Genomic DNA, 27,940 nt, shown 5'->3' with positions numbered 1-27,940 from the left:
TGTGTAAATACAGACTTCAGGATAGCCTCCTGCTTTTTATCAGCAGGTACCTTCAAAGTGGCCGTATCCTAAGACGGCAGTGCCACCTTTTTTGACAAACGTGTGAGCGCCTTATCCACCCTAGGGGATATCTCCCAGCGTAATTTATCCTCTGGCGGGAAAAGGTACGCCATCAGTAACTTTTTAGAAATTACCAGTTTCTTATCGGGGGAACCCACGCTTTTTCACACTTCATTCACTCATTTGATGGGGGAACAAAACACTGCCTGCTTTTTCTCCCCAAACATAAAACCCTTTTTTAGTGGTACTTGGGTTAATGTCAGAAATGTGAAACACATTTTTTATTGCCGGGATCATGTAACGGATGTTCCTAGTGGATTGTGTATATGTCTCAACCTCGTCGACACTGGAGTCAGACTCCGCGTCGACATCTGTGTCTGCCATCTGAGGGAGCGGGCGTTTTTGAGCCCCTGATGGCCTTTGAGACGCCTGGGCAGGCGCGGGCTGAGAAGCCGGCTGTCCCATAGCTGTTACGTCATCCAGCCTTTTATGTAAGGAGTTGACACTGTCGGTTAATACCTTCCACCTATCCATCCACTCTGGTGTCGGCCCACAGGGGGCGACATCCCATTTATCGGCATCTGCTCCGCCTCCACATAAGCCTCCTCATCAAACATGTCGACACAGCCGTACCGACACACCACACACACACAGGGAATGCTCTGACTGAGGACAGGACCCCACACAGCCCTTTGGGGAGACAGAGAGTGAGTATGCCAGCACACACCAGAGCGCTATATAATGTAGGGATAAACACTATCACTGAGTGAATTTTCCCCAATAGCTGCTTGTATAAACAATATTGCGCCTAAATTTAGTGCCCCCCCTCTCTTTTTAACCCTTTGAGCCTGAAAACTACAGGGGAGAGCCTGGGGAGCTGTCTTCCAGCTACACTGTGAAGAGAAAATGGCGACCGGTGTGCCGAGGGAGATAGCTCCGCCCCTTTTTCGCGGACTTTTCTCCTGCTTTTTTATGGATTCTGGCAGGGGTAATTATCACATATATAGCCTCTGGGGCTATATATTGTGATTATTTTGCCAGCCAAGGTGTTTTTATTGCTGCTCAGGGCGCCCCCCCCCCCCAGCGCCCTGCACCCTCAGTGACCGGAGTGTGAAGTGTGTATGAGGAGCAATGGCGCACAGCTGCAGTGCTGTGCGCTACCTTGGTGAAGACTGAAGTCTTCTGCCGCCGATTTTCCGGACCATCTTCATGCTTCTGGCTCTGTAAGGGGGACGGCGGCGCGGCTCCGGGAACGAACACCAAGGACGGGTCCTGCGGTCGATCCCTCTGGAGCTAATGGTGTCCAGTAGCCTAAGAAGCCCAAGCTAGCTGCAAGCAGGTAGGTTCGCTTCTTCTCCCCTTAGTCCCTCGTTGCAGTGAGCCTGTTGCCAGCAGGTCTCACTGTAAAATAAAAAACCTAACATATACTTTCTTTCTAGGAGCTCAGGAGAGCCCCTAGTGTGCATCGAGCTCGGCCGGGCACAGAAATCTAACTGAGGTCTGGAGGAGGGGCATAGAGGGAGGAGCCAGTGCACACCAGATAGTACCTAATCTTTCTTTTAGAGTGCCCAGTCTCCTGCGGAGCCTGTCTATTCCCCATGGTCCTTACGGAATTCCCAGCATCCACTAGGACGTCAGAGAAAAATAATTTAGGGACATCTACCTTCATCATTGCTTTGTCTACATTTGAAATAATTTTTTGGTTTAAAAACTGAAATAGAAGTTAGGGTTTTACAACCTAAAGACAGGAGATGCACAGACATTACCAGTGACTGAACGCACATAACCAGTAAATGTATAATGTCACCTTAATAACACAAAGACAACAGATCTGGCTGATCAACCTTATGATAAATCATAAACAGTGGCGCTAGGTGATTTATTTTCACCAATAAACATCGTACATCCAATAATTGTTCATTCATACAGCAGTATATTACATTTAGCTACTGCCTCTTATCTAAGATAATTTTGAGAAAATTACTTGAATACAGCTGCGTCTGCATATTTGCTGCAATATGATTAAGTTGACTATGGTCTCTTACCTGCTCTTACACTATGACACTGTCGGTCGGAAAAATTAGACATACAAATTACACACAGATTGGCGCTTCTCTGTGGTAGCGTAAGGATGCAGTTGGCGTATATGGATGCACCATGTTTCTTTACCGTACATCATACATGGAGTCGCACGGCGTGCGTGTTGCAGCATGGTGGGTGTATATACGGTAAAAGGCGCAATCACTGAGAAACGCCATAAAGACGCACACAAATGCATTCATACAACACATAAATTACACATAGACAAAACGGGTGTAGTATGATATGCCGGCGGCCGGGGTCCCGGCGACCAGCATACCGGCGCCGGGAGCCCGACCGCCGGCATACCGACAGTGTGGCGAGAGCGCCGGCATACTGAAGACCACCCGACAAAACATGTCCAGCATCAGACTTGTATTAAATTGTATTTATATAATAGAGTGTAAAACCAGATATATATGTAGTATTGGGACGGAACAAGTTTATTATATCATGCTTAGTGTCAAAATGGTCAGGAGAATGTGTGGATTAATTTGATAGCTATGGGTAAATTGTAGCACATTGCAACTATTAGTTATGATAAAATGTATGAATATAAAGTCACATTCTATGAGGACAAAGGACTTCCTGAGAAAACATGTGTGCAGAATCCCAGTGGTTAATCCCTGTATCTACATCTTGAAACTGGACATTGCTTACAAATGAACTGACCAATAACACACAATGGGGCAAATTTACTAAGATTCGTGTTTTCCCGTTTGAGGTCAAAGTTCAATCACGAATGACATCGAAAGTGTAAATATGCAACTTTTTGAATTGATTACGACTAATTTACTAAGCTGCCGTATTCTGCATTTTCGGGTTTTCCGATGTCATTCGTTTTTTTAGGCAGTGTTTTACGTGAGTGACTTGTAAAACACTGCCGACTTTAATACAATGAATCTCGGCCAGATCTGAGAGATCCGTGCTGGGCTTCATTGTGCACTTTGTTAATAAAAAAAATAAAGTTTAAATGTAAAAAAAAAATTGCGTGGGGTCCCCCCTCCTAAGGCAAACCAGCCTCGGGCTCTTTGAGCCGATCCTGGTTGCAGAAATATGGGAAAAAAATGGACAGGGGGTTCCCCCATATTTAAGCAACCAGCATCGGGCTCTGCGCCTGGTCCTGGTTCCAAAAATACGGGGGACAAAAAGAGTAGGGGTCCCCCGTATTTTTGAAACCAGCACCGGGCTCCACTAGCTGGACAGATAATGCCACAGCCGGGGGTCACTTTTATACAGTGCCTTGCGGCCGTGGCATCAAATATCCAACTAGTCACCCCTGGCCGGGGTACCCTGGGGGAGTGGGGACCCCTTCAATCAAGGGGTCCCCCCCCCAGCCACCCAAGGGCCAGGGGTGAAGCCCGAGGCTGTCCCCCCCAATCCAATGGGCTGCGGATGGGGGGCTGATAGCCTTTGTGATAAGTGTTTGATATTGTTTTTAGTAGCAGTACTACAAGGCCCAGCAAGCCTCCCCCGCGAGCTGGTACTTGGAGAACCACAAGTACCAGCATGCGGCGGAAAAATGGGCCCGCTGGTACCTGTAGTACTACTACTAAAAAAATACCACAATAAAGACATTACACACACACCTTGACAGTATAACTTTAATACATCCATCCACACCTCCACATACACATACTTACCTTATGTTCCCACGCAGGTCGGTCCTCTACTCCAGTAGAATCCATGGTGTACCTGTAGAAAAAATTATACTCACATAATCCAGTGTTTTCGGCTCCTCGGTAAATCCTTTTGTAATCCACGTACTTGAAAAAATAAAAAAACGAATACCCGACCACGAACTGAAAGGGGACCCATGTTTTCACATGGGCCTCCTTTTCCCGAATGCCAGAAACCCACTCTGACTGATGTCTAAGTGGGTTTCCTCAGCCAATCAGGGAGCACCACTGTCAAAGTCAGAAAAATATCTCTATGCACACTACCATATTTGAACCTCATACAGGTCCGTGCTGCGCATGCGTACACTCTCCCGTGCGTGCGCATACTCGCTGTCGCGTGCACCCGCAGGCGCACGATGTGCGCATTTACGGTAGAGTTTATGTGATCGTAGCGTGCGACTCAATCGTTACATATTTTCACTATATAATGTATTTTGTAGATCATGGTCCCTTTGATAGATTCTGAAAGTTTAGTTAATGTAGCATGTTCCTGGACAGAGAGATCCCTCTTTGTATTGTACGAAGGGTCCAACAGGGGTCATACAGTGATGTTTAGTATCCATCGGAAGAGTATTTAATTAGCAATATTCCGGTGTTGGTTTGAAGCGGATTAATCGCTCGTGCGAATAGTTATGGACATAAGAAGTTTATGTCCATTTACTATTATTTGCACTTACTTATTCATGCGGCGGGAAACCCAGTTTCCCACCCACCTGAGCAGTTGGAAATCGTCACAGCCCACCTATATGAATCAACCTATGACCTTTTGTTATGATGCGAGGAGGAATTCCTGTGTCCAATGAACAATGAGATTGTAGGGACCATTGAATTGTATTGTGTGTGGGGCATAAATAGACAAGCCGATCACATCCAGCTCACTCTTCAACGGTTATCATTGCTGAAAATCGGGAGCTGGATGTCCAGAGGCGCATGCGATCGTTCCCCTTGTGCGTAAGTTTTCTCCGCAATCATATTGTCTTTCTTGTTATTATGGGCCATATCTCTCTCTCTCTCTCTCTCTTCTCCTCTTTCTCTTATTTTCCCTTAAAACGTAATTGTATTGTATTGTATTTCCCGTGTAGTTATCTGGTTAGTTAGTCTATGTTATATTGTAGTGTATGACTTGTATTGTATTAATTCTTTTGCAAGTATAACATTCATAATATATATATAAGGCGTTGGACCCTAAGCACGGTATCTGTGTATTTCTTATAGTGTTAAGTATTCTCAGAGCGTCGGTGACGCTCGAACAGCTTTTAAGGTAATAAGGTTATACTGTGCTGCATTTACACTCTATCACTACACTAAGGTCTTACTGCATAATACACTGTTTATGGTTTAGATATAAAGGTTTAACATTGTGAGCGTCAGCGCCGCTGGTGATCTCCTCGTGGTCCCGAGCGTCCGCTACGCTATAGCGAATCATTACGTTAGTCGGCAGCCAATAGCGTGCCTGCCTGTGATCTCTTGGCCGTGAGCGAACGTGACGCTTGAGCGTCTCGACTACGGCTAAGCGATTGTTACGCAACGTGCGTACCCTTACGGTACTCCATACGTAAATAGCGTACAGTGTTCTTAGACCTCATAAAGGGTATTATATAAGATAAATATTTAGCTTTATCACCACGTTGTGGCACCCTCCTGATCGGCTGTGTGCTCCTGTACTGTATGACAGGCGGCACACGGCAGTGTTACAATGTAGCGCCTATGCGCTCCATTGTAACCAATGGTGGGAACTTTCAGGTCAGCGGTTGACCGAAAGTGACCTCACCGCTGACCTGAAAGTTCCCACCATTGGTTACAATGGAGCGCATAGGCGCTACATTGTAACACTGCCGTGTGCCGCCTGTCATACAGTACAGGAGCACACAGCCGATCAGGAGGGTGCTACAACGTGGCGCTCCCTGATTGGCTGAGGAAACCCACTTAGACATCAGTCAGAGTGGGTTTCTGGCATTCGGGGAAAGGGGGCCCATGTGAAAACATGGGTCCCCTTTCAGTTCGTGGTCGGGTATTCGTTTTTTTATTTTTTCAAGTACGTGGATTACAAAAGGATTTACCGAGGAGCCGAAAACACTGGATTATGTGAGTATAATTTTTTCTACAGGTACACCATGGATTCTACTGGAGAAGAGGACCGACCTGCGTGGGAACATAAGGTAAGTATGTGTATATGGAGGTGTGGATGGATGTATTAAAGTTATACTGTCAAGGTGTGCGTGTAATGTCTTCATTGTGGTATTTTTTTAGTAGTAGTACTACAGGTACCAGCGGGCCCATTTTTCCGCCGCATGCTGGTACTTGTGGTTCTCCAAGTACCAGCTTGCGGGGGAGGCTTGCTGGGCCTTGTAGTACTGCTACTAAAAACAATATCAAACACTTATCACAAAGGCTATCAGCCCCCCATCCGCAGCCCATTGGATTGGGGGGGACAGCCTCGGGCTTCACCCCTGGCCCTTGGGTGGCTGGGGGGGGGGGGGACCCCTTGATTGAAGGGGTCCCCACTCCCCCAGGGTACCCCGGCCAGGGGTGACTAGTTGGATATTCGATGCCACGGCCGCAAGGCACTGTATAAAAGTGACCCCCGGCTGTGGCATTATCTGTCCAGCTAGTGGAGCCCGGTGCTGGTTTCAAAAATACGGGGGACCCCTACTCTTTTTGTCCCCCGTATTTTTGGAACCAGGACCAGGCGCAGAGCCCGATGCTGGTTGCTTAAATATGGGGGAACCCCTGTCCATTTTTTTCCCATATTTCTGCAACCAGGATCGGCTCAAAGAGCCCGAGGCTGGTTTGCCTTAGGAGGGGGGACCCCACGCAATTTTTTTTCTGAAAATTTATAACATTTCCCCCCCCTTCCCACTGAAAAACATGCACGGATCTCATGGATCCGTGCATGCCTATACAAACACGGGATAAAAAAGCAGGTCTGTTTTTTTTTAGCACTTTTTCACGGCAGTGTTTGGCTATTGTCGGCAGTGTTTGTGTTTTGCACTTTTTAGTAAATTCCCGATTTCTAGCAAATTGCAGGCGTATTTGACCGATGGTGTATTGATTCGTGATTTTTTCCTAGGACTTCCAAAATATTACGAATGCCCTCATCACTGCCGTGATTTTTGCTTAGTAAATCACCGAGATGACACTTTGAAGAAAAAACGGCATCTCGGTCAAAATCGGGACCTTAGTAAATATACCCCGTTGAATGAGAAACCTCCCTTTCCTGGGCCAATGGAAGGAGACCGAAACCAACAACCTGTTAACTCCCACTGTTTGATATATGCAGTTTTCTAAGGCATAGTTAGTTAGTAGCTGAGAGGAAGACATGGAAGAAGGTTCTATGGGATAGGGTGATGTATACTGGCTGTATCTGTTTCTTTTGTAACTGTAATTCTGTACCACTTACCTAGGCTTATACATGTTATACTGAATGATATCCTGTACATATGTTATTTTGTATGCATAACTTTTAATATCAAACACATATATATCTCTGAGCGTTGGACCTCAGTATACCGTGTGTGAGTACTTGCTTTCTCTTAAGGGACATAGTGCTGCGATGTTTAGCGCACTATTTTCGTATATGGTAATAAGATGCACCTTACGTCCGCAGTATATATTAACGCTGGTACGTAAATGTTAATTTGAAATAATGCTGCATCTGCATATTTGCTGTAGTGTATTGAAATTAGCTACTGACTCTTATCTTCCGTTACTTTGCGGCATTCACTTGTTGAATGCATTATGCAGCATCTCCTTTGTTGACAAAGTAGATATAGTGTGGCAACTGTCCTGCGGTGTGTAAACAAAGCCCTACTACCTTAATTCCAGAGGAGTCTAGGGATTAAGGGTTCAGACACGTGATATTTGGCTCCTCTGAGGATGACTGGTAGCATGATTAGCTCTTTGGACTGCCTATTTTGGCTTGCACTGATACCACCTCTAGCAAAACTGCAGCAGTTATACGTATGTTTGGTACATATCGCCGATGATCCTCACAAGAACTTCTCTGCTCCGATGATTACTGTGACTGATGAAATCTCTGCCCCCTTCACTGGTGAGCGACACAGAATTGACTGACTACACACAAGCTGAGATTCTATTAGGCACAGAGTTTGCCCTGCTGCTAACTGAACGAGCTGCGCGATTCAATAGCTTTGGAAACCCGCACGCTAAGCCTCAGAGGCAGTACCGTAGCTAGACATTTTAGCGCTGTGTGCAAGAAACAGCATCGGCGCCCCCCCTATATAAAACAATGCCAGTGCGCGCCGTAGCGCGTAAATAAATGTAGGGGGCGTGGTATTATGGGGAAGGGGCGTGGTCACAGAACTCCCTTTTATACATTACGGCACGCAGTGCTCCCCTTTACACATTACGGCAGCATAGTCCCTTTTTTACACATTAGGCAGGCAGAGTCCCCTTTTTACACATTACAGAGTCCGAACGTGAAGACCCAAAGCTTTACCCCGCATCTAACTAAATTCCTCCCACATTCTTAGGCTTTCATATAGTTTTGTCCACAAGACTTTTCTTTAATAGCATGTACAACATAGCACACAGACAGGCTCCCCTACACAGATGTTCCATGCTTGCATCAACCCCTTCACTTGCCTCTATACCAGGCAGTGGCAGTTACAATAATTTCCACTGAATATTTCATAGCCCATGTTGGACTGCAAATGCAGTTTGCTCTGGTAATGGAATTAAGATTTTGATTAGGTGAATACAGTTTAGTGCTCAGATGACACACAGCTTTTTAGCAGTATCGTAATAAGGAACATTTTGCTTAGCCATCTCTTTTGTATTTGCTTGTTAGAAATTTGCAATGTGCATTATAAACAACAGATTATATGGTTAAAGGATATATACCGTGCACAGAAACAATATAACCCATCGAAATCAAAATCTCTCTGCGCGTTACATCTGCCTCACCTGCAGTGCAACATTGTTTTGCTCAATTGCTAACCTTTTTGGTTTGCTAACAAACAAACCTGAATAACCTCATATGCTTGCTAATATAGGGCGTGGTATATACAAAAATTAAGGACCAATAAACTTTCCTTCACTTTCTCCGTATAGTCCCTGCTGTATGTTGTGACAGCTGTTTACATGCAAGTGCTGGATGTTGCTGGATATAGCAGTTTCAAAAAGAAACAAGTCATTTGCCAACTGACAGCTCCATCCGCTTCTCAATTTCCTGTTGGCATCATTAACAAAGTGCCATCATATGTTTACAATTCGAAATCTCCTGGTTGACCTACACTTCATAACTCTGGTTATAAAAGCCAAACAACACTAAAATAAATGTTTTACATATGTTAACACTCACCTTGTGTGCCTGAATGAGCATGTGTATTACTCCGGGTGCGCCATGACACCAGTGCACCAAACGATCTGTTTCATTGCTTAGGGATGACGGGTAATTTCCAGACCTAAACTTCTTATGGCGTACATAGTCAATACTTGGCTTGACGAGATCTGTCAAAGTTTCTTGGTCCACTTTTGCCAACGGCTGAAAAAAAAAAGATTTTAAACCTACCGGTAAATCTTTTTCTCCTAGTCCGTAGAGGATGCTGGGGACTCCGTAAGGACCATGGGGTATAGACGGGCTCCGCAGGAGACATGGGCACTATAAAGAACTTTAGAATGGGTGTGCACTGGCTCCTCCCTCTATGCCCCTCCTCCAGACCTCAGTTAGAGAAACTGTGCCCAGAGGAGATGGACAATACGAGGAAAGGATTTTGTTAATCTAAGGGCAAGATTCATACCAGCCCACACCATCCACACCGTATAACCTGGAATATACGCAACCAGTTAACAGTATGAACAAAAAACAGTAACAGCTAAAGACTGATCTCAACTGTAACATAACCCTTATGTAAGCAACAACTATATACAAGCCTTGCAGATTTTGTCCGCACTGGGATGGGCGCCCAGCATCCTCTACGGACTAGGAGAAAAAGATTCACCGGTAGGTTTAAAATCTTATTTTCTCTTACGTCCTAGAGGATGCTGGGGACTCCGTAAGGACCATGGGGTTTATACCAAAGCTCCAGACTGGGCGGGAGAGTGCGGAAAACTCTGCAGCACCGACTGAGCAAACGCAAGGTCCTCATCAGCCAGGGTATCAAACTTATAGAACTTTGCAAAAGTATTTGAACCTGACCAGGTAGCTGCTAGGCAAAGCTGTCAAGCTGAGATGCCTCGGGCAGCCGCCCAAGAAGAGGCCACCTTCCTAGTGGAATGGGCCTTTACCGAATTTGTTAACGGCAATCCTGCCGTAGAATGAGCCTGCTGAATCGTGTTACAGATCCAGCGAGCAATAGTCTGCTTCGAAGCAGGAGCGCCAACTTTGTTGGCTGCATACAGGACAAACAGTGCTTCTGTTTTCCTAACTCGAGCCGTCCTGGCTACATAGATTTTTAAGGCCCTGACTACATCCAGGGACTTGGAATTCTCCAAGCCACTCGTAGCCACAGGCACCACAATAGGTTGGTTCATATGAAATGAAGAAACCACCTTAGGCAAAAATTGAGGACGAGTCCTCAACTCCGCTCTATCCACATGGAAGGTCAAATAGGGGCTCTTGTGAGACAAGGCCGCCAATTCGGACACCCGCCTTGCAGATGCCAAGGCCAACAACATGACCACCTTCCAAGTGAGAAATTTCAATTCAACTGTTTGAAGAGGTTCAAACCAGTGAGACATCAGGAACCGTAACACCACGTTAAGGTCCCAAGGTGCCACTGGGGGCACAAAAGGAGGCTGGATGTGCAGCACTCCCTTTACAAAAGTCTGGACTTCTGGGAGCGAAGCCAATTCCTTCTGAAAGAAAATAGACAGGGCCGAAACTGTACCTTAATGGAGCCTAATTTTAGGCCCATATCCACTCCTGTCTGTAGAAAGTGGAGAAAACGGCCCAGATGGAAATCTTCCGTAGGAGCATTCTTGGCTTCACACCAAGAAACATACTTCCTCCAGATACGGTGATAATGTTTTGCCGTCACCTCCTTCCTAGCCTTTATCAGAGTAGGGATGACTTCCTCCGGAATACCTTTCCCAGCTAGGATTCGGCGTTCAACCGCCATGCCGTCAAACGTAACCGCGGTAAGTCTTGGAACACACAGGGCCCCTGTTGTAACAGGTCCTCCCTGAGAGGAAGAGGCCATGGATCTTCTGTGAGCATCTCCTGAAGATCTGAATACCAGGCCCTTCGAGGCCAATCTGTAACAATGAGTATTGTTTTCACCCTTTTTTGTCTTATGATTCTCAATATTTTTGAGATGAGAGGAAGAGGGGGGAACACCTAGACCGACTGAAACACCCAAGGTGTCACCAGGGCGTCCACCACTACTGCCTGAGGGTCCCTTGACCTGGCACAATACCTCCGAAGCTTCTTGTTGAGGCGTGACGCCATCATGTCTATGTGAGGAATTACGCAAAGACTTGTTATCTCTGTAAAAACTTCTTGATGAAGTCCCCACTCTCCTGGATGGAGATCGTGTCTGCTGAGAAAGTCTGCTTCCCAGTTGTCCACTCCTGGAATGAAGACCGCTGACAGAGCGCTTACGTGATTTTCCGCCCAGCGAAGAATCCTGGTGGCTTCCGCCATTGCCACTCTGCTCCTTGTCCCGCCTTGGCGGTTTACATGAGCCACGGCTGTGACGTTGTCTGATTAAATCAGAACCGGTAGGTCGCGAAGAAGATCCTCCGCTTGTCGTAGGCCGTTGCATATGGCCCTCGATTCCAGTACGTTGATGTGTAGACAAGCCTCTTGGCTTGACCATAGCCCCTGAAAATGTCTTCCTTGTGTGACTGCCCCCCATCCTCGGAGGCTCGCGTCCGTGGTGACCAGAACCCAGTCCAGAATGCCGAACCTGCGACCCTCCAGAAGGTGAGCACTTTGCAGCCACCACAGGAGAGACACCCTGGCCCGGGGGGACAGGCTTATCTTCTGCTGTATTAGTAGATGGGACCCGGACCACTTGTCCAGGAGGTCCCACTGAAACGTCCTTGCATGAAACCTGCCGAAGGGGATGGCCTCGTAGGCTGCCACCATTTTCCCCAGAACTCGAGTGCATTGATGAACAGACACTCTTTTTGGTTTTAGCAAGTCTCTGACCATGTTCTAGAGGTCCTAGGCTTTTTCCATCGGGAGAAAATCCCTCTTCTGTTCCGTGTCCAGAATCATGCCTAGGAATGATAGTCGAGTCGTTGGAATCAATTGTGACTTTGGCAGATTGAGAATCCAACCGTGTTGTTGTAGCACTCTCAGGGAGAGCGACACGCTCTTCTGCAATTGATCCCTCGATCTTGCTTTTATCAGGAGATCGTCCAAGTATGGGATAATTGTGACCCTGCCTGCGCGGGAGCACCATCATCTCCGCCATCACCTTGGTGAAAATCCTCGGGGCCGTGGAAAGCCCAAACGACAACGTCTGAAACTGGTAATGACAGTCCTGTACAGCGAATCTCAGGTACGCCTGATGAGGAGGATATATGGGGACATGAAGGTATGCATCCTTTATGTCGAGTGACACCATAAAATCCCCCCCTTCCAGACTGGAGATCACAGCCCGGAGAGATTCCATCTTGAATTTGAACTTTCTCAAGTACAGGTTTAGGGATTTTAGATTTAAAATGGGTCTGACCGAACCATCCGGCTTTGGGACCACGAACAGGGTCGAATAGTACCCTTTCCCCTGTTGGACTAGGGGAACCTTGACAATCACTTGCTGTTGATACAGCTTTTGAATTGCAGCGAACACTACTTCCCTCTCTGGGGGAGAAGCTGGCAAGGCAGACTTGAAAAATCGGCGAGGGGGCAGCTCTTCGAATTCCAGTTTGTAGCCTTGGGATACAATATCCATCGCCCAAGGATCCACGTCTGACAGAACCCAGACCTGGCTGAAGAGTCGAAGACGAGCCCCCACCGGTACGGACTCCCTCAGTGGAGCCCCAGTGTCATGCGGTGGATTTAGTAGAAGTCGGGGAGGACTTCTGCTCCTGGGAACTAGCCGTAGCAGGCATTCTTTTCCCTCTACCCTTACATCTGGCGAGGAAAGATGAGCCCCGACCTCTTCTGAACTTACGCGACCGAAAGGACTGCATCTGATACTGTGGAGTTTTCTTTTGCTGTGGGGGAACAAAAGGCAAAAAGGTAGATTTACCCGCGGTAGCTGTGGCAACCAGGTCCGCGAGACCTTCCCCAAATAAAACTTCACCTTTGTATGGCAAAACCTCCATATCTTTCTTTGAGTCGGTATCACCCGTCCATTGGCGAGTCCACGGGGCACGCCTAGCAGAAATCGCCATGGCGTTGGCTCTCGAACCCAGCAGCCCAACGTCCCTTTGAGCATCCCTCATATATAAGACTGCGTCTTTAATGTGGCCTAAGGTTAATAAAATGGTATCCCTATCTAGGGTATCAAGGTCAGCTGACAAGGTATCTGTCCAAGCTGCAAATGAACTACACACCCATGCCGATGCGATTGCCGGTCTGAGCAAAGCACCTGTATGCGCATAAATAGACTTTAAAGTAGTTTCCTGCCTGCGATCAGCAGGATCCTTGAGGGCTGCCGTGTCCGGAGACGGTAGCGCCACTTTCTTGGACAGGCGTGTTAAAGCCTTGTCCACCCTGGGTGAGGATTCCCAACGTACCCTGTCCTGTGCAGGGAAAGGATATGCCATAAGAATCCTCTTGGGAATCTGCAGTTTTTTATCAGGAGTTTCCCAAGCCTTTTCAAATAACTCGTTAAGCTCATGGGATGGGGGAAAGGTTACCTCAGGTTTCTCTTCCTTATACATACGCACCCTCGTGTCAGGGACCGAGGGGTCATCTGTGATATGCAAAACCTCTTTTATTGCAATAATCATATAATGAATACTTTTTGCCACCCTCGGGTGCAACCTCGCTTCATCGTAGTCGACACTGGAGTCAGAGTCCGTGTCGGTATCAGTGTCTGCTATCTGGGATAGGGGACGTTTTTGAGACCCAAAGGGCCCGGTGACCCAGCCGAAGCCGTGGATTGACTCCCTGCTCTTTCCCTGGACTCTGCTTTGTCCAATCTCTTATGTAATAAGGTCACATTTGCATTTAAAACATTCCACATGTCCATCCAATCATGAGTCGGCGTTGCCGACGGCGACACCACAATCATCTGCTCCACCTCCTCCTTAGCTGAGCCTTCCGCATCAGACATGCCGACACACTCGTACCGACACCCCCCACACACAGGGATATAGATATAAGGAGACAGTTCCCCAATAAGGCCCTTTGGAGAGAAAGAGAGTGAGTATGCCAGCACACACCCAGCGCCAACTGACACTGGAAAATAATGTCCCAGATAATAGCGCTTTTATATTAAATTACTGTGTAATACACTCACTGCGCCTTACTAGTGCCCCCCCCCCTCCTCTTTTCAGCCCTGTGTCTCAGTGTTCAGCAGGGGAGAGACCGGGGAGCCGGCTTCTAGGCAGATCTCTGTGGAGAAAATGGCGCTGGTTAGTGCTGAGAGACCAAGCTCCGCCCCGTCCAGCGGCAGGCTTCGGTCCCGCTCAAAATAACTCAAACTGGCGGGGGATTGAAATAAAAACTGCCTCCGCTTTATCTATGCCAGATATAGAGGCTTTATTGCTGCCCAGGGCGCCTCCCCCTGCACCCTGCACCCATCTGTGCCCGCTAGTGTGTGTGTGTGTGTGTGTGTGGGAGTGAAGATCTGAAGTCTTCTGCCGCCTTGAAGTCTTCTTTTCTTCTTATACTCACCCGGCTTCTATCTTCCGGCTCTGCAAGGAGGACGGCGGCGCGGCTCTGGGACGAACAGCAAGGGAAGACCTGCGTTCCGACTCCCTCTGGAGCTAATGGTGTCCAGTAGCCTAAGAAGCAGAGCCTATCACTTAAGTAGGTCTGCTTCTCTCTCCTCAGTCCCACGATGCAGGGAGCCTGTTGCCAGCAGTGCTCCCTGACAATAAAAAACCTAACAAAATTCTTTATCAGAGAAACTCAGGAGAGCTCCCGTGCAGTGCACCCAATCTCATCTGGGCACAGGATCTAACTGAGGTCTGAAGGAGGGGCATAGTGGGAGGAGCCAGTGCACACCCATTCTAAAGTTCTTTATAGTGCCCATGTCTCCTGCGGTGCCCGTCTATACCCCATAGTCCTTACGGAGTCCCCAGCATCCTCTAGGACGTAAGAGAAAATAAATTGTTCTATATATGGGCACACACAATACATACATTTTAAACTGTATATACATACTTTACTAAGCATACCTTTCTGGTAACAGCAGGAACCACCTCTGACCATAGTACTGCCTGCATTTTTTCTGATTTGGATTAAAAAAGGTGCTGACATAGTTCCGTACAGATTCTATTCCATGAGAAAACTCCCTCTCCCATATCTACTAAGAGAATTCTGACTTTCTCCTTCTCTTAAAAAGCAGCAAAAAAGGGAACACAATTTCTACCTCAATTAGTGGAGGGGTGCAGATTCCCACTCCCATAGATTCTGGTCCATGTTGATATCATGGTATCACACAGTCGCTACAGATGGCTGCACACTCACAATGCATAGCTCTTATTTCACCACACTCCAAAGGTGCACTACTGAACTGAGATCTGGGTATTGCAGAGACCACTGGAGTGGTGGTCTTCAGTATGCCGAATGTCGGGATCCCGACACCTGGCATACCGACACCCGGCATACCGACAGATATTCTCCCTGCAAGGGGCTCCTTTGCGCTCGCCACACTGTCGGTATGCCGGCGGTCGGGCTCCCGGCGCCAGTATGCTGGTCGCCGGGAGCCCGGCCGCCGGCATACCATACTACACCCCACTGGAGGACACTGACCTAATTGTCATATACATGGAACTAGCTTGCAATGATGTGCTCTAAGTTGGGATACACATGGTCAGTGATAACATTCAGGTAGACTTCAGGTAGCAATGCAACAATGCTCATGTGTTATTAAGGTGCCTAATGTGTGCAGAAAACATTCCACAAATCATTACACCACCACCAGCAGCAGACTGAAAATTCTGACCCTATCTGCATGTTGCAGAAAAACAGAGCTTCATCAGGTCAAACAACAATTTCCTACTCTTAAGCTATTTCATTTCAGGGGAAGTCTGTGCTCACTGTAGCCTCAGTTTTCTGTTAGCGGAGAGGCAGTTTTCTGCTGCTGTAGCCAATCCTCTTCATGGTTTGAAGTACTATGTCTTCATAGACGCTGTTCTGCATACCACTGGTGTAACCCACGGTTATTTTAGCTCCTGTCACCTCATTAACAATGCTTTTCCGCTACAGAAGTGCTGCTCACTGTGTGTTTTTGGGAACCATTCTCTGTAAAACGCTAGAGACTATGGGGTATATGCAATTGCGGTCGAATTCCCGAAATTGTCGAATTTCGGGTCATTTTCGACCAAAAAAAAAATTCGCCTATGCAATTCAGTGCTTTCCGACCAAAAAACGGACTTTCAAAATTCGACTTTTTGAAATTCGAATTTTTGCAAATTCGACTTTTCTGCAATGATATAAGTGCTGCAATTCGACCAAAGCATATTCAATTCAAGTTTGGAAATTCGACAGCAGTGCTTTTAGACAGCAAATTCGTCATTTTCAATCCGCCACACTTTGGAGGGTGAAAACAAATAAAAAAAATTTAAACATGTTTTTTTTGGTGTTTTTTTTGGGGGGAATAGCAGATCTATTTATATTAGAAGGGATTAGGTACTTTTTTTTTTTTTTTTGAGGCACAAATATTATTTATATATTTTTTAAAATATTTTTTTTTATTTATTTTTTTATTGCTGGAATGGTAAAATCCTAAAAAAAAATGGCGTGGGGTCCCCCCTCCAAAGCATAACCAGCCTCGGGCTCTTCGAGCTGGTCCTGGTTCTAAAAATGCGGGGAAAAAATTGACAGGGGATCCCCCGTATTTTTAAAACCAGCACCGGGCTCTGCGCCTGGTGCTGGTGCCAAAAATACGGGGGACAAAAAGCGTAGGGGTCCCCCGTATTTTTAACACCAGCATCGGGCTCCACTAGCTGGACAGATAATGCCACAGCCGGGGGTCACTTTTATGCCGTGCCCTGCGGCCGTGGCATTAAATATCCAACTAGTCACCCCTGGCCGGGGTACCCTGGGGGAGTGGGGACCCCTTCAATCAAGGGGTCCCCCCCCCCAGCCACCCAAGGGCCAGGGGTGAAACCCGAGGCTGTCCCCCCCATCCAATGGGCTGCGGATGGGGGGGCTGATAGCCTTTTGTGATCATGAAAAGAATATTGTTTTTTCCAGCAGTACTACAAGTCCCAGCAAGCCTCCCCCGCAAGCTGGTACTTGGAGAACCACAAGTACCAGCATGCGGGAGAAAAACGGGCCCGCTGGTACCTGTAGTACTACTGGAAAAAAAATACCCAAATAAAAACAGGACACACACACCGTGAAAGTAAAACTTTATTTCATACGTCGACACACACATACTTACCTATGTTCACACGCCGACATCGGTCCTCTTCTCCATGTAGAATCCAGGGGTACCTGAAAATAAAAGATCAATATACTCACCTCAACCAGGCTCCAGAGATAAATCCACGAACTTGGAGAAAAAAACAAACTGAACACCCGCTCCATGCCGGACTGAAAGGGGTCCCATGCTGACACATGAGACCCCTATCCCCGAATGCAGAGAGACCTGTCAGTGACAGCTGTCACAGAAAGGTCTCTAAAGCCAATCAGGAAGCGCAACTTCGTTGCGCTCATCTGATTGGCTCTGCGCGTCTGAGCAGACAGCGCATCGCACAGCCCAGTCCATTATATTCAATGGTGGGAACTTAGCGGCTAGCGGTGAGGTCACCCGCCGGTCAGCGGCTGACCGCGGGTTAACCCCACCGCTACCCGCAAAGTTCCCACCATTGAAAGTAATGGAGCGGCTTTGCGATGCGCTGTCTGACAGCTCAGACAGTGCACAGCCAATCAGGTGAGCGCCACGGAAGTAGCGCTTCCTGATTGGCTGAAGGGACTTCAGTGACAGGAGTCACGTGATGTCCCGGGATTCGGGAGAAAGGGGTCTGATGTGAAAGCATGGGACCCCTTTCTAGTCCGGTATGGATCGGTGTTCGTTTTTTTGTTTTGCCAAGTACGTGGATTATCTCTGGACGTGGATGTACCTCTGGACGCTGGAAGGTGAGTATAATTTTTTCACAGGTACCTCGGATCGTCGGAGACCGTGGCAGTCGGCGTGTCAACATAGGTAAGTATGTGTGTGTCGGTAGTGTGTAATAAAGTTTTACTATCAAGGTGTCTGTGTACTGTTTTTATTTGGGTATTTTTTTCCCAGTAGTACTACAGGTACCAGCGGGCCCGTTTTTCTCCCGCATGCTGGTACTTGTGGTTCTCCAAGTACCAGCTTGCGGGGGAGGCTTGCTGGGACTTGTAGTACTGCTGGAAAAAACAATATCTTTTTATTATCACAAAAGGCTATCAGCCCCCCCATCCGCAGCCCATTGGATGGGGGGGGACAGCCTCGGGCTCTTTTTGTCCCCCGTATTTTTGGCACCAGCACCAGGCGCAGAGCCCGGTGCTGGTTTTAAAAATACGGGGGATCCCTGCCCAATTTTCCCCCTGCATTTTTAGAACCAGGACCAGCTCGAAGAGCCCGAGGCTGGTTATGCTTTGGAGGGGGGACCCCACGCCATTTTTTTTTCTGGGTTTTCCCGTTTTTTCCCGTTTTTTTTAAATCGCGCCAAAATCCGCCAAATCGGCCGATTTTCGCCCGCGATTCTGGCGAATCCGTTTTTCATTGAATATGGTGAATTCCGGCAGCCACCTTCCGGAATTCACCTGGCGAATTTAGTCGAATTAAAAAACGGCGAAAAATTGCCGCAATTCGCCGTGAATTGCATATACCCCTATGGGGTATATGCAATTCACGGCGAATTGTGGCAATTATATATATGGGGTATATGCAATTCACGGCGAATTGTGGCAATTTTTCGCCGTTTTTTAATTCGACTAAATTCGCCAGGTGAATTCCGGAAGGTGGCTGCCGGAATTCACCATATTCAATGAAAAACGGATTCGCCAGAATCGCGGGCAAAAATCGGCCGATTTGGCGGATTTTGCCGCGATTTAAAAAAACGGGAAAAAACGGGAAAACCCGAAAAAAAAAATGGCGTGGGGTCCCCCCTCCAAAGCATAACCAGCCTCGGGCTCTTCGAGCTGGTCCTGGTTCTAAAAATGCGGGGAAAAATTGGGCAGGGATCCCCCGTATTTTTAAAACCAGCACCGGGCTCTGCGCCTGGTGCTGGTGCCAAAAATACGGGGGACAAAAAGAGTAGGGGTCCCCCGTATTTTTAACACCAGCATCGGGCTCCACTAGCTGGACAGATAATGCCACAGCCGGGGGTCACTTTTATGCCGTGCCCTGCGGCCGTGGCATTAACTACCCAACTAGTCACCCCTGGCCGGGGTACCCTGGGGGAGTGGGGACCCCTTCAATCAAGGGCCCCCCCCCCCCAGCCACCCAAGGGCCAGGGGTGAAGCCCGAGGCTGTCCCCCCCCATCCAATGGGCTGCGGACGGGGGGGCCGATAGCCTTTTGTGATAATAAAAAGATATTGTTTTTTCCAGCAGTACTACAAGTCCCAGCAAGCCTCCCCCGCAAGCTGGTACTTGGAGAACCACAAGTACCAGCATGCGGGAGAAAAACGGGCCCGCTGGTACCTGTAGTACTACTGGGAAAAAAATACCCAAATAAAAACAGTACACAGACACCTTGATAGTAAAACTTTATTACACACTACCGACACACACATACTTACCTATGTTGACACGCCGACTGCCACGGTCTCCGACGATCCGAGGTACCTGTGAAAAAATTATACTCACCTTCCAGCGTCCAGAGGTACATCCACGTCCAGAGATAATCCACGTACTTGGCAAAACAAAAAAACGAACACCGATCCATACCGGACTAGAAAGGGGTCCCATGCTTTCACATCAGACCCCTTTCTCCCGAATCCCGGGACATCACGTGACTCCTGTCACTGAAGTCCCTTCAGCCAATCAGGAAGCGCTACTTCCGTGGCGCTCACCTGATTGGCTGTGCACTGTCAGAGCTGTCAGACAGCGCATCGCAAAGCCGCTCCATTACTTTCAATGGTGGGAACTTTGCGGGTAGCGGTGGGGTTAACCCGCGGTCAGCCGCTGACCGGCGGGTGACCTCACCGCTAGCCGCTAAGTTCCCACCATTGAATATAATGGACTGGGCTGTGCGATGCGCTGTCTGCTCAGACGCGCAGAGCCAATCAGATGAGCGCAACGAAGTTGCGCTTCCTGATTGGCTTTAGAGACCTTTCTGTGACAGCTGTCACTGACAGGTCTCTCTGCATTCGGGGATAGGGGTCTCATGTGTCAGCATGGGACCCCTTTCAGTCCGGCATGGAGCGGGTGTTCAGTTTGTTTTTTTCTCCAAGTTCGTGGATTTATCTCTGGAGCCTGGTTGAGGTGAGTATATTGATCTTTTATTTTCAGGTACCCCTGGATTCTACATGGAGAAGAGGACCGATGTCGGCGTGTGAACATAGGTAAGTATGTGTGTGTCGACGTATGAAATAAAGTTTTACTTTCACGGTGTGTGTGTCCTGTTTTTATTTGGGTATTTTTTTTCCAGTAGTACTACAGGTACCAGCGGGCCCGTTTTTCTCCCGCATGCTGGTACTTGTGGTTCTCCAAGTACCAGCTTGCGGGGGAGGCTTGCTGGGACTTGTAGTACTGCTGGAAAAAACAATATTCTTTTCATGATCACAAAAGGCTATCAGCCCCCCCATCCGCAGCCCATTGGATGGGGGGGGGGGGACAGCCTCGGGCTTCACCCCTGGCCCTTGGGTGGCTGGGGGGGACCCCTTGATTGAAGGGGTCCCCACTCCCCCAGGGTACCCCGGCCAGGGGTGACTAGTTGGATATTTAATGCCACGGCCGCAGGGCACGGCATAAAAGTGACCCCCGGTTGTGGCATTATCTGTCCAGCTAGTGGAGCCCGATGCTGGTGTTAAAAATACGGGGGACCCCTACGCTTTTTGTCCCCTGTATTTTTGGCACCAGGCGCAGAGCCCGGTGCTGGTTTTAAAAATACGGGGGATCCTCTGTCAATTTTCCCCCCGCATTTTTAGAACCAGGACCAGCTCGAAGAGCCCGAGGCTGGTTATGCTTTGGAAGGGGGACCCCACGCCATTTTTTTTTAGGATTTTACCATTCCAGCAATAAAAAAAAATAATAATAATATTTTAAAAAATATATAAATAATATTTGTGCCTCCAAAAAAAAAAAAAAAAAAAAGTACCTAATCCCTTCTAATATAAATAGATCTGCTATTCCCCAAAAAAAAAAACACCAAAAAAAACATGTTTAAAATTTTTTTATTTGTTTTCACCCTCCAAAGTGTGGCGGATTGAAAATGACGAATTTGTTGTCTAAAAGCACTGCTGTCGAATTTCCAAACTTGAACTGAATATGCTTTGGTCGAATTGCAGCACTTATATCATTGCAGAAAAGTCGAATTTGCAAAAATTCGAATTTCAAAAAGTCGAATTTTGAAAGTCTGTTTTTTGGTCGGAAAGCACTGAATTGCATAGGCGAATTTTTTTTTTGGTCGAAAATGACCCGAAATTCGACAATTTCGGGAATTCGACCGCAATTGCATATACCCCTATGACGTGTCAACATCACAGGAGATAAACAGTTGCTAATGTTCCCTAACCACCTCCCGCTTCCCCAACAATCAGTCCATAGTCAGAATTATTTAAAACACTTTTCTTCCCAATTCTTGTGTTTGGTCTGAACAACGGAACCCCACAATCATGTCTGCATGCTTTTAAGCATTGAATTGTTGCAACATTATTGGACAATTAGTTATATGCATGATTGAACAGCAGATATATCTAATAAAGTGGACACACATCTAAAATATTTATATATGCTCATAGGCATACATACACAAACAAAACATAACATTTATCTCAAGCCCTATGGTTTACCTGCATCAGTGTGTAGTAAATGCCAGCCAATCCGTGGGCTGCTCCGACATAATGCTTCTTATGCCACTGATACAGCAGGGGGCAACGTTCTGTCTTATGCTCCTCTCTGGACAAATTTTTCCCAGACTCTATGATAGCATCTACAAGCTGCAGACACATACCAAATATGTAATCACGTAGAGCTCAGCAAAAAACATTTTTGTTAATTCTATTTTCTACTAGTTTTTAATAAACAAGAAATCTGTCAGGATAGAGAGAGAGAGAGAGAAAGAGTGTGTGTGTGTGTGTGTGTGTGTGTAAAATCATGAACCGCATGCAGTATCCATTTTAAGAATATTTCCTATCATGCTAGTAGTGTTGTATATTTATAAAATCTATTTTATTACCACAGACCCATGTAGAATATCAGCAATACATTTGCAGAAAACTAGCAGCACGGTGACATTGTGGTTAGCATTACTGCCTCACAGCACTGAGGTAATTTCCTAACTAGGTCTTATCTATGTGGAGAGTACTCCAGTCAGGTGTAGCATGGAGCAATGGAGTCTGGAGCAAGCACATACTATGGCACCCCACCTTAACCACAATAATGAAATTCGCCAATGGGGGTGTGTGACCAATTTATGACCACCATACAATCCCGGTGACTGCCATACAACCGGTGACTGCCATACAATACGTAGATCATCCAAGAGACCAATGTACAATACAGAGATCAACTTAGGGCTCTATTCAATTTGTGCCGGTTTTTCCGACAGTCGGGGAAAAAGGCACTTTTCGACAGAAATAGGTCGAATTTGAATTTGACCTATTAAATGACAGTGCCGTTTTTATGACAATCCGAAAAACCGTCACTTGTCGAAAAACACGTGGATCGGCAAGTTACTCAGCTGTTTTTGACAGTTTGAGGCGGATGCAGATTTGACTCGTTAACAAGTCGAATCTGCATTGTCGGAAAGCTGTCCGTTTCCGGCCAGCACTGAATAGTGAACTGTCGGATCCAACAGCCAATGAATAGACCCCTTAGTGTTCACCATTCAATATGGATATAACCCTAGTTTTTAACAATAAAATTCTGCTATGTCAACAATATTAGTTTCACTATCATACAGCAGCAGGGGCTTAACTTCAGAGCGGCAGCCCAGAGGCAAAATAGTTGTTGGTGACCAAAGATCGCATTCACTACCAACACCCAAATCCCAGTAGCACTTAGACACACACTCCCCCTAACCCACATTCACTACCAACACCCCACCAGCACTCAGCTACCCCCACATTCACTACTAGCACACAGACATAAATCCCCTCCCTGGCTTCACTGCCAACACTGAAGCTACACCCAGACCAGTCATCGCACTGAGCAAAAAAAATAATAAGATTTTAAACCTATCGGTAAATCTATTTCTCCTAGTCCGTAGAGGATGCTGGGGACTCCGTAAGGACCATGGGGTGTAGACGGGCTCCGCAGGAGATAGGGCACCTAAAAAGAACTTTGACTATGGGTGTGCACTGGCTCCTCCCTCTATGCCCCTCCTCCAGACCTCAGTTAGAGAACTGTGCCCAGAGGAGATGGACAATACAAGGCAGGATTTAGCAATCCAAGGGCAAGATTCATACCAGCCCACACCAATCATACCATGTAACCTGGAACATACATAACCAGTTAACAGTATGAACAAACGACAGTAACGGTCCAAGACCGATGTCAACTGTAACATAACCCTTATGTAAGCAACAACTATATACAAGTCTTGCAGAGTTTCCGCACTGGGACGGGCGCCCAGCATCCTCTACGGACTAGGAGAAATAGATTTACCGGTAGGTTTAAAATCTTATTTTCTCTTACGTCCTAGAGGATGCTGGGGACTCGTAAGGACCATGGGGTTTATACCAAAGCATCCAATTGGGCGGGAGAGTGCGTATGACTCTGCAGCACCGACTGAGCAAACGCTAGGTCCTCATCAGCCAGGGTATCAAACTTGTAGAATTTAGCAAAAGTGTTTGACCCCGACCAAGTCGCCGCTCTGCAAAGTTGTAATGCCGAGACGCCTCGGGCAGCCGCCCAAGAAGAGACCACCTTCCTAGTGGAATGGGCCTTAACCGAATTTGGTACCGGCAATCCAGCCGTAGTGTGAGCCTGCTGAATCGTATTACAGATCCAGCGAGCAATAGTCTGTTTCGAAGCAGGAGCGCCAATCTTATTGGCCGCATACAGGACAAACAGAGCCTCTGTTTTCCTAATTCTAGCCGTCCTGGCTACATAAATTTTTAAGGCCCTGACTACGTCCAGGGATCTGGAATCCTCCAGGTCACTTGTAGCCACAGGCACCACAATAGGTTGATTCATATGGAACGAAGAAACCACTTTAGGCAAAAATTGCGGACGTGTCCTCAATTCAGCTCGATCCACATGAAAAATCAAGTAGGGGCTCTTGTGTGACAAAGCCGCCAATTCTGACACTCGCCTTGCTGATGCTAAGGCCAACAACATGACCACCTTCCAGGTAAGAAATTTCAACTCAACCTTGTTAAGCGGTTCAAACCAGTGTGATTTTAGGAACTGCAACACCACGTTCAGGTCCCATGGTGCCACTGGAGGCACAAAAGGGGGCTGGATGTGCAGCACTCCCTTTACAAACGTCTGGACTTCTGGAAGAGAAGCCAATTCCTTCTGAAAGAAAATCGAGAGGGCCGAAATCTGTACCTTAACAGAGCCTAATTTCAGGCCCATATCCACTCCTGTCTGTAGGAAGTGGAGAAGACGACCCAGATGAAAATCTTCCGTAGGTGCATTCTTGGTCTCACACCAAGACACATACTTTCGCCAGATACGGTGATAATGTTTTATCGTCACCTCCTTCTTAGCCTTTATTAAAGTAGGGATGACCTCTTCCGGAATCCCCTTTTTTCGCTAGGATTCGGCGTTCAACCGCCATGCCGTCAAACGTAACCGCGGTAAGTCTTGAAATACACAGGGCCCCTGCTGCAACAGGTCTTCCCTCAGAGGACAGGGATCTCCTGTGAGCATCTCTTGTAGATCCGAGTACCAGGCCCTTCGAGGCCAGTCTGGGACAACGAGTATCGTTCGTACTCTTCTTCGTCTTATGATCCTCAACACTTTTGTGATGAGAGGAAGAGGAGGAAACACGTAGACCGATTTGAACACCCACGGTGTTACCAGAGTGTCCACTGCTATTGCCTGAGGGTCCCGAGACCTGGAGCAGTACCTCTGAAGTTTTTTGTTGAGGCGTGACGCCATCATGTCTATTTGAGGAGTTCCCCAAAGACGTGTTACGTCTGCAAAGACTTCTTGATGAAGTCCCCACTCTCGTGGATGGAGATCGTGTCTGCTGAGGAAGTCTGCTTCCCAGTTGTCCACTCCCGGAATGAAGACAGCTGACAGAGCACTTACATGATTTTCCGCCCAGCGAAGGATCCTTGTGGCTTCCGCCATCGCGACTCTGCTTTTTGTCCCGCCTTGGCAGTTCACATGAGCCACTGCTGTGACATTGTCTGATTGAATCAGAACCGGTAGGTTTCGAAGAAAACTCTCCGCTTGTCGAAGGCCGTTGTAAATGGCCCTGAGTTACAACACATTGATGTGTAGACAGGACTCTTGGTCTGACCAAAGACCCTGAAAATTTTTTCCCTGTGTGACCGCTCCCCATCCTCGGAGGCTTGCGTCCGTGGTAACCAGGATCCAATCCTGAATTCCGAACCTGCGACCCTCCAGGAGGTGAGCACTTTGCAACCACCACAGGAGGGACACTCTGGTACCTGGGGACAGAGTTATTTTCCGATGTAAGTGCAGATGGGACCCAGACCACTTGTCCAGAAGGTCCCATTGAAAAGTCCTTGCATGGAACCTTCCAAAGGGAATGGCCTCGTAGGCCGCCACCATTTTCCCCAGAACTCGAGTGCATTCGTGAACTGACACCCTTTTCGGTTTTAGCAGGTCTATGACCATGTTCTGTATGTCTTGGGCTTTCTCTATTGGGAGGACGACCTTCATTTGTTCCGTATCCAGTATCATACCTAGGAACTGTAGTCGAGTTGTCGGAATCAACTGTGACTTCGGTAGATTTAGAATCCAACCGTGTTGCTGGAGCACTCTCAACGAGAGCGCCACACTGTTCAGCAATTTCTCCCTTGATCTCGCTTTTATCAGGAGATCGTCCAAGTATGGGATAATTGTGACTCCATGCTTGCGCAGGACCACCATCATTTCCACCATTATCTTGGTGAAAATCCTCGGGGCCGTGGAGAGTCCAAATGGCAACGTCTGAAATTGGTAATGACAATCCTGTATAGCGAATCTCAGGTATTCCTGATGGGCGGCATATATGGGGACATGAAGGTACGCATCCTTTATGTCCAGAGACACCATAAACTCCCCCTCCTCCATGTTGGCTATTATCGCTCTGAGAGATTCCATTTTGAATTTGAATCTTGTTATCTACAGGTTTAGGGATTTCAGATTCAAAATAGGTCTGACCGAACCATCCGGTTTCGGGACCACAAATAGGGTTGAGTAGTAAACTCTTCCCTGCTGGTGCAGGGGAACCTTGATTATCACTTGCTGTATACACAGCGTTTGAATTGCAGCTAACACTACATCCCTTTCCGATGTGGAAGCTGGTAGGGCCGATTTGAAAAATCGGTGCGGGGGCACCTCCTCGAATTCCAATTTGTAACCCTGGGAAACTATTTCCAACACCCAGGGATTCAGGTCCGAACTGATCCAGGCCTGACTGAAAAGTCGAAGACGTGCCCCCACCGGTGCGGACTCCCTCAGGGGAGCCCCAGCGTCATGCTGTGGGTTTTGGAGCAGCCGGGGAGGACTTTTGTTCCTGGGCACCTGGCGAGGAAAGAGGATCCCCGACCTCTTTTGGACTTGTGCGACCAAAAGGACTGCATCTGATAGGGTGTTACTTTCTTTTGCTGTTGGGGAATATATGGTAAAAAATTTGAATTACCTGCTGTAGCTGTGGAAACCTGGTCCGTCAGCCCATCCCCAAACAATACATCACCCTTATAGGGTAGTACTTCCATATGTTTCTTGGAATCCGCATCACCCGTCCACTGGCGAGTCCATAAGGATCTTCTCGCTGAGACAGACATGGCATTGGCCCTAGAAGCTAGCAATCCAATGTCCCTTTGAGCATCCCTCATAAATAAGACTGCGTCTTTAATATGGGCTAGAGTTAGGAATATAGTATCCTTATCCATATTATCAAATTGATCTGTCAGCTCATCTGTCCAAGCTGCAATTGCGCTACACACCCATGACGACGCAATTGTCGGTCTTTGCACAGCACCCGTATGAGAATAAATACACTTTAAGGTAGTTTCTTGCCTGCGATCTGCAGGGTCCTTAAGGGCTGCTGTGTCAGGAGACGGTAGCGCCACTTTCTTGGACAAGCGTGTCAGGGCCTTGTCCACAGTGGGGGGTGATTCCCAAATCTCCCTGTCCTGCTTTGGGAAAGAGTATGCCATATAAATTCTTTTGGGGATTTGCGGTCTCTTATCCGGAGTCTCCCAAGCTTTTCCAAAGAATTCATTTAATTCATGAGATGTGGGAAAGTTAATAATCTGTTTCTTTTCCTTAAACATGTGTACCCTTGTGTCGGGGACCGAGGGTTCATCCACAATATGCAACACATCCCTTATTGCCACAATCATACACTGAATGGTTTTAGTCACCCTAGGGTGCAATTTTACTTCGTCATAGTCGACACTGGAATCAGAATCCGTGTCGGTAGTAGTGTCTTGTGTTAAGGGACGCTTTTGAGACCACGACGGGCCCTGTGAGTCGGTCCAATCTGAGGACTGACCCCCTGATGTCCCCCCTAAATCAGCCTTATCAAGCCTTTTATGTAAAGATGCCACACTTGCATTCAACATATGCCACATGTCCATCCAATCTGGAGTCGGCACAACCGACGGGGACACACCACTCATTTGCTCCACCTCCTCCTTGGAGAAGCCTTCCGCCTCAAGACATGTCGACACACACATACCGACACCCCACACACACAGGGATTAACCTATAAGGGGACAAAACCCCAACCAGGTCCTAAGGAGAGACAGAGAAAG

General features: G+C 47.4%; 1 protein-coding gene across 1 annotated transcript in view; it reads right to left on the bottom strand.

Moving 5' to 3' along the window:
- The window catches only part of LANCL2 (LanC like glutathione S-transferase 2), a 188,527-nt gene that overhangs the window by 23,599 nt on the left and 136,988 nt on the right, over nt 1–27,940 (bottom strand). Inside the window, exons 5-6 of the mRNA XM_063922451.1 lie at nt 21,845–21,991; nt 9,142–9,324 (exon numbers count right to left, since the gene is read on the bottom strand). Of these exons, the coding sequence (XP_063778521.1) occupies nt 9,142–9,324; nt 21,845–21,991 (330 nt within the window). The remainder of the gene's footprint in view (nt 1–9,141; nt 9,325–21,844; nt 21,992–27,940) is intronic.

Source organism: Pseudophryne corroboree, chromosome 5 (genome assembly GCF_028390025.1).
Source record: "Pseudophryne corroboree isolate aPseCor3 chromosome 5, aPseCor3.hap2, whole genome shotgun sequence".
In the NCBI taxonomy this organism is placed as follows: Eukaryota; Metazoa; Chordata; class Amphibia; order Anura; family Myobatrachidae; genus Pseudophryne; species Pseudophryne corroboree.
This window is presented reverse-complemented; position numbering and strand designations above follow the sequence as displayed.